This window comes from Vespa mandarinia, chromosome 17 (genome assembly GCF_050613455.1).
Source record: "Vespa mandarinia isolate Hongniang chromosome 17, ASM5061345v1, whole genome shotgun sequence".
In the NCBI taxonomy this organism is placed as follows: domain Eukaryota; kingdom Metazoa; phylum Arthropoda; class Insecta; order Hymenoptera; family Vespidae; genus Vespa; species Vespa mandarinia.
This window is the reverse complement of record NC_140826.1, coordinates 1,810,287-1,817,500: the sequence shown is the minus strand read 5'-3', so window position 1 is coordinate 1,817,500 and position 7,214 is coordinate 1,810,287. Positions and strand designations below refer to the sequence as shown.

General features: G+C 25.7%; 2 protein-coding genes across 3 annotated transcripts in view; one reads left to right on the top strand and one right to left on the bottom strand.

Moving 5' to 3' along the window:
• Window positions 1-2,025, top strand: part of LOC118449881 (uncharacterized) — a 6,944-nt gene extending 4,919 nt beyond the window's left edge. Inside the window, exon 2 of the mRNA XM_035885002.2 lies at window positions 832-2,025. Coding sequence (XP_035740895.1) covers window positions 832-1,175 — 344 coding nt within the window. The 3' untranslated portion in view covers window positions 1,176-2,025. The remainder of the gene's footprint in view (window positions 1-831) is intronic.
• neb (kinesin family member nebbish) overlaps window positions 1-5,382 on the bottom strand; it is a 15,903-nt gene extending 10,521 nt beyond the window's left edge. For both annotated transcript variants that reach the window (XM_035884994.2, XM_035884995.2), the window contains exons 1-5: window positions 5,154-5,382; window positions 4,455-4,991; window positions 3,778-4,324; window positions 3,448-3,672; window positions 3,241-3,369 (exon numbers count right to left, since the gene is read on the bottom strand). In XM_035884994.2, the coding sequence (XP_035740887.1) occupies window positions 3,241-3,369; window positions 3,448-3,672; window positions 3,778-4,324; window positions 4,455-4,991; window positions 5,154-5,260 (1,545 nt within the window). In that variant the 5' untranslated portion in view covers window positions 5,261-5,382. The remainder of the gene's footprint in view (window positions 1-3,240; window positions 3,370-3,447; window positions 3,673-3,777; window positions 4,325-4,454; window positions 4,992-5,153) is intronic.
• Window positions 5,383-7,214: the final 1,832 nt, after the last annotated feature.

Genomic DNA, 7,214 nt, shown 5'->3' with positions numbered 1-7,214 from the left:
ATATATAAAAATAAGAATGATATCTAATATGACGAAATAAAAAAATAAGAATGTGCAATAAAAAGATATACATGGACCGTTCGACGAGAGGACTCTGTTATATGCAAAGTGGAGACTGTTATGCGTTCTAAAAATAGATCTCTCTCTGAACGGAAAAACAAAATTGGTTGTCCTCGACATAATGCGTACGTGTGTGTATACATATATAACCTATTATTTCAACTTAATGTAACACTGTTCTTATTGTGAACCTAATTAAAATAGTTTAGTTTTACAGGAAACAAAATTTTTTTACATTCGGTTTCATACATATGTAGATACTACTATTGTCATAACGCGAATGATAAATAAGAAATTGCGTGTAACTTAATTTCTATATCATTATTTTCGTACGTTCAATTTATAAATATGCAATAGGATTCATTAAAATTTCAAATTTTAACCTTCTTTTTCCGAGTAAAAAAAAGACCAATCATTATTCTTCTTCGTTTTCCTATGATAATATTGATAAGGTCATACATAATGGTAATTTACCGGCAGATAATATCATTTGAAGTTTTACGATAATGAAAATCATATTGAAAAATTTCGAAGTATGTATAATATAATATAGATTTTACGTAAAAAGATCATGTACTTTAACCTAATGCTATTTTACAAAGATGGATATCGAAAAACCGGTTTTCCCGCTAATTCTCGTAGTTAGAAGCGCCACGAAAGTCTGTTATTAAATCTGATATCACGAAGATGAACAACTTGTATTTTCATGTTTTTTTAGTTATTTAATTTTTTTTTTCTTATCTTTTTTTTTTTTATTTTTCTTTTTTATAGAACAATCGAAAAGTCAACGTCTCCAACAAAAACAACAACAACCACCACCTCAAGAATATTATCAACAAAAAAAACAGATTACGAAGAACTGTCATTTGTGTCGTGAAAACAAACGACGAAGTCTCGCTCTTTATATAAGGGAAAAATCGCGAAGAAGTTCTTGTCAAGAAATACATGAGGAACTTGAAGAAATCGAGGAAGAGGAAAAAGAAATAATAAAGAACGAAAAAAAAGAAATAACTGATAAAACCCATGACAGTAACGTATCGTTCATTGGAAACGATCAGAGGTTATGCGAAGCGGAAGAAAAAAAGCTTGAAAATAAATGCTTCATACAAGAGTGAAACTCCCCAAGGTATTCGTGCCGTCCATTATTTGTTTCTTAAGATTTTTTTCTCCACAAAAAAGGAGAGAGTGAGAGAATGCGTGTGTGTGTGAAAGAGAGAGAGAGAGAAAAAGAAAGTTAATCCTAAACATAGATAAAAAATTACTTTCTATGCAAACTTTTTTTTTTCTTTATCTTATCGTAAATTTAAAAATATAAGATTACATAACCTCATCATTTTCGCATTATCTTGCATTGTAACTAGCTTATATTCAGCTATGCGTGCGCACACATATATTCATTCACATAAATTATAAATATAATATCAATTAACATAATCATGTTAATATTCAATTCTAACATAGAAATAATCATTTTGTGCCAAGTTTAACTTTTTCGTTAACATTAAAAAAGGATTAGATACGAAACTTCAAATTTCTCCTAACTATAATATTTGATGTAGAATACTATAACAAGACTGAATGAGTAATGATCAGTACAAATATGTAAAGTTTCGTCCCTTTTTCCGATGAATCATAACAGATACAATCATCTAATTACTATTCTCGACAATAATAACGAATTGAAAGTAGTTAATAATTTTTTTACAATTCTATATCTCGCGGCCAGTTTGAAATATTCCATTAAACTTATATTTTTTAAAGGAATTAGAAAAACATCCAAAATTTTTTATATATTCTCGCAAGATTTTATATACATATTTGTAATTCACGTTTCGTGGAAAAAAAAACAAAAAAGTAACAAAAAAAAAGAAAGAAAAATATCTAACTTTTTGCATTTAACACCGTTATTACTATACAAAAAATAACTTTTTTAACGATGTAATTATATAAAACTCATAATACATAACATGCATGTTGTATTTGCGATTTAATGAAATATATATATATATATATATATATATATATATATATATATATAAAAAAATAATAAAATCATTATCCAAAAATTTGAGCTTATTTCATTTATACATTAATAGTTAAATATTTTGTAAACTTTTTTTTACAAATTTTGAGATTAAGGTTATGTTTATAACATAAGCACGTACACCAAAGGCGAACGTGTCATATAACATGTATTTCAATTTATAATCCTTTCGAAATTCGAGATAATATTCGAATGAAGGTCAATATGTGATTACTATGATAATTTTCAGACTTTGAGACAATATTGAAATATTATCGATATAATGATATTTATCGTAAAAAATATTGAAATATAATCTATTTATATTTTAATAAACAATAACAAATATATCTTGGCAAAGATAAAAAAAATAATTTTATTTCTTATTGTATCGATTTGAAATATGAAATCATTTCGTGGTGTGTGTGTATACGTGTGTGTGTGTGTGTATACGTGTGTATGCATGTATATGCATATGTATATGTGTATATGTATATGTATGATAGCCATATGTATATGTATGATATCTGTGAACCCATTAAGGCAAGGCAACAAACAAGAAAGTGCGTAAAAGGTTCGAACGAACCTACGTGAATCTGGTCACGTACTATCATTCGTCTTGTCATCAGTCGATGCTGACTAACGTTAAACTGACGTGCACAATGCGTTGTTAATATCGTCAGCTTAACAGATATGTTCTTAAGAAATACATGATAAAATCGATGAGGTAAATGAAATCAAAATGTGATTATCTTTTTTAACTCTTTATAACTCAACTTTTTGTCTAAAAATGATTATGTAATGTGAAAATTGTAGTCTTATTTATATTAATATGATTATAATATATAATAAATATAAGTTATATTTAATAAATAATGAAAAATTTCAAATAATAATTATATATATATATATATATATATATATATATATATATATATTCTTAATATAAAGTAATAATTATTTTATTTATTTTGTGACAATAAAATGAAATAAAACTTATAAAATACAGATATACATATATATGCATATGTATATGACTTCAATTACATGACATTATAAAGGATTTTAAGATAATCGACCCACAATTGATATTCATTTTTTTATGAAAAGCAATAATATAACTGTTTGTATAGATAAGAATTAGAAAATTTACTCACTTTTAGTAGCCACGTTAGAACAGATTCACGGTATGGGACAAAACCTCGTTTACGATTGTTTGTATTTTCTGCAAGCGATGCGATTACTTTCCCCAAGGTAAGAAGAGATTTATTGATAGATACACCTTCCTGTCAAAAAAATATTTTATAATAAATTCTTAACGTTTAACTATTTTACACATATATACGCACATAATATATACGTACTCTTAATCTATTTCCACTTGCACAGGTTTGACTTAATCTTTCACTGCCTGCTAAGTCGACTAAATTTATTTTACTACGACGACTTGCATCAGTGGATGAACATTTCAAATCATTTAATTGCGTTTGAGTTAATATAATACTGAAAATACTATGTGATCGTGAACTTTTTTCATTCATACCAGTTGCTGCTGTTGCTCTCTGAGAATTACCTACTTTCAACCAAATCTAAATGGAATATAAAGACAAATTTCGAATGGTTATTAAGCTTTGATATACATACGTTTTTGATTACAATTTGATATCTATTGTTATAGAATTTCATACAAGTACCTGTAAGTCTTTATAATTTTTTATACAATGCTGACTTAAATCTACAATATAAGGTCCATAAACTGGATGTTCTCTAACTTTAAGAGCTGTCCTTTTATCTCCGTTAGTAGCACTCGCTAGAAGATCATGTATCTTCTCGTTGTAAATTTCAAAGTAACTTATTTCTACTGTTGTTTTAAAATTTTTATTACTGGGTATTTGTGTAAATATTTCCTGGCAAAATCGTGGTATGATACCAGCCTCTTTATCAACGATCATAGAATTTTCTTGAGAAGATTCAATACCCATCATGCTATAACTTTTACCAGATCCTGTTTGACCATATGCAAGCAGACATACGTTATAACCTTCAAATGCATTTTGTACTAATGGCAATACCATGGTATTAAAAACAACTTCTTGACTAGCATGTTTAGATATTGACGAATCAGAGTAAGAAACAAAACAATGATCATATGTAAATCTATGTAGTGATGTTTCACAATCTACATTAATGCTTTGACCATCAATATTTAAAACTGAAGCAATTTTTACCTCACTTAATTCTCTGTAATAATAATAACATTAACATGTTACCCACAAAATGATAAGAAATATATTACTTTATGAAATTACTATATAAAGAAATATTATGAAAGGAGAAAATGAAGTATGAAAATTTAAATAAACTGACTTACTTTAAATTCAAAGGTCTCACACGTATACCGACTGTTAAATTACTATTTTCACCTTCAATAGCTTCATCCATTCCATTATCATTAAATTTAACACTAGGCGTTTCAAGTTGTACTTTACTAAAACAATCAGGAGTCGCTTGTGATAGATTTTGATCACTGAAATATCTTTTCGTAGGAGTCTTAGAAGAAGATAATACGTTCATTTTTGTATTACGTGGAGTTAAACATGTTTTTTGCTGCTTTGGTGTACATAAATATCCAGGAACAGCTTTATTATCAGATAATCTGGACACAGATTCTGTCTTTAAAGGAGTTTTCATTATATTACCGGATATGAAAGAATCATTGTTTTGTAATGTATTTATTGTTTTGGAATGTTTATCATCGACATTAGATGATCTTTTCAATGGATCAAGAAATTGAGAAATCTCATTTCTCGTATATAACTTATGTTTTTTATATAACAATTGTTTTGTTTTATTTTGATTTTTTATTGTAGGTGATTCAGTAAATATATTACGGTGTGATGCTTTTGATCTATAAAATACAATTTTTAAATACAATAGATAATAATATTATCGTACAAATCTTCAACATATGAATATTTAAAACAATCATAAAACTTATGAATAAAAAATAATATGAAATAATTAAAATTATATTCTTTATCGATGAAAATAATAACAACAATTGACTTACACCTCTTTTGCCGGAGACTTGTTTTCTTTGTCAAATTTTATTGGTGACATAGAAAATATTGCGTCGCAAAACCCATGTGGACTAGATTTGGAGATATTGTGCGACATTTTAACAAATTATGCAGAACTATTTTAAATAAAATTAATAATAAAGAAACTGTACCTAAAGCATTACGATGCAACTAAACAAATTTACTGAATCCCGCTCTTCTGACAGTTGCGCTTAAACCTGTGACTATAACAAGAATGGACACAAACACTTTTCTAAACTCACATTATATACAAATGTTTTACAATTTTTGGTTATTACTAAAAATGAGCAAACGATAGTTTTCAATATAATTAATAATTAATTAACAAACTTCTCTTAATAAATTATAACTAATAATTATAAAGAAGATTATAATTATTATTTAAAATAAATAAATGAAAAGATCAAATTTCCCTATACACTAAAGTTTATATTATAATCAATGGTCGGAATATATTGAAGTGCCTCCTAATGTTATTTTCCAGAAACTTTACTAGCCAGGGCTGTATCAAAAGAAATTAACCAACAACCTATACATAAAAATTTGTTGAACAATTTTACAAAAAATAGTGAAATAAACGTAATAATTAGAAGAAATCATTTTCAATGAAATGATCAAAAGGTAAGTAACTTATTAGTAATATATAATAAGTTACTCATATATAATTAAATATTCCTTATTGTTAAAACATTTGACTGTACGTATCTTATAGCTAATCATGAGTTATAAATTACTAATAATGCTTTTAATAATAAAGTACATTTTCAATCTGTTATTTTTTTTATATTTAGAAAAAATGATCGTAAATAATTTAATGTTATATAAAATAATGCTTTATTACTAACAATCATTATAATTAATCATTACGATCCATTAAGTAATTATATCACAGTACTATATGTGTTCTATATATTATTTAAATAAATATAAAATAATCGAAAATAGAAATTATTTAAATTATCCTTTACGAAAGAAGAAATCCGGCACGTTTACACATTGGAGTCTGATAGAAGACAGATTCATTTATTATTATTAAAGTCTCCTGGGTCCTTGTTATTGTTTACAGCACTGGCTACAGCAACGATTGCATAGCCAGAAATATAAACTTATATATACATATGTACATAATGCGAGATTTCAAATTAAAATTATTTAAATGTTCAAAACCTGAATATTACTTATCTTTTTTTTCTTATATATTAAATCTCCATTAATATTAAAAAAAAAAAAAGAGATAGATACATGTATAATGTAGGAAAGAAATAATTAAATAAAAATTTATTTAAAAGAAATTAATAATATGATTATGCATGTAACAAAATTAAATTAAAATTTGAATAATATTAATTTTCATACTTATATATAATCAAACAATAATATATAATATAAAATCTAAGAGCAGAAACATAATCAAAAAAATTTTATTAATCGTGAAAATAAATAAATATATTTTCTAGTTTAATAATTAATTGAATTAGATTCTTGACATACATACGTAGCTTCCCTTTAATTTTCTACATCACGAATCAAACTAATATATAATTAATACATAAAAATATATTATTAAGTACAAATATATAATTAATAAATCGAATAATAAAAGAAATCGAACTTTACTTCTACATATTGTATATCTAACTTGTAAATATTCTAGAAACATGATTTTTATGTAAAAACTTATATTATTTACAGAAGTATTTAATAATCAATAATTTATAATTTAAATAAAATAGGATTCAGTGTGTGTGTGTGTGTGTTCGTGTGTGTGTGCTCGTGTGTGTGTGTGTATTTTGGGAATCATCGGAAATGCTTATTTAATCTTTAGAAGAAGAAATTGAAGTGACATTTACGCGGAAAAGTAATAAATAAATTGAAATATGACGAGAAGAAAGAAGAATTTGACCTACTTATTCGGACATTACTAATCTAAATAAATTCCAAGAAGAAGAAGAATTGACTTACTGACTCATACAATTCCTTGAAAAATTCCAGCTTTCAGTAGCTGTAATTACAACGATAAAATAAAATTC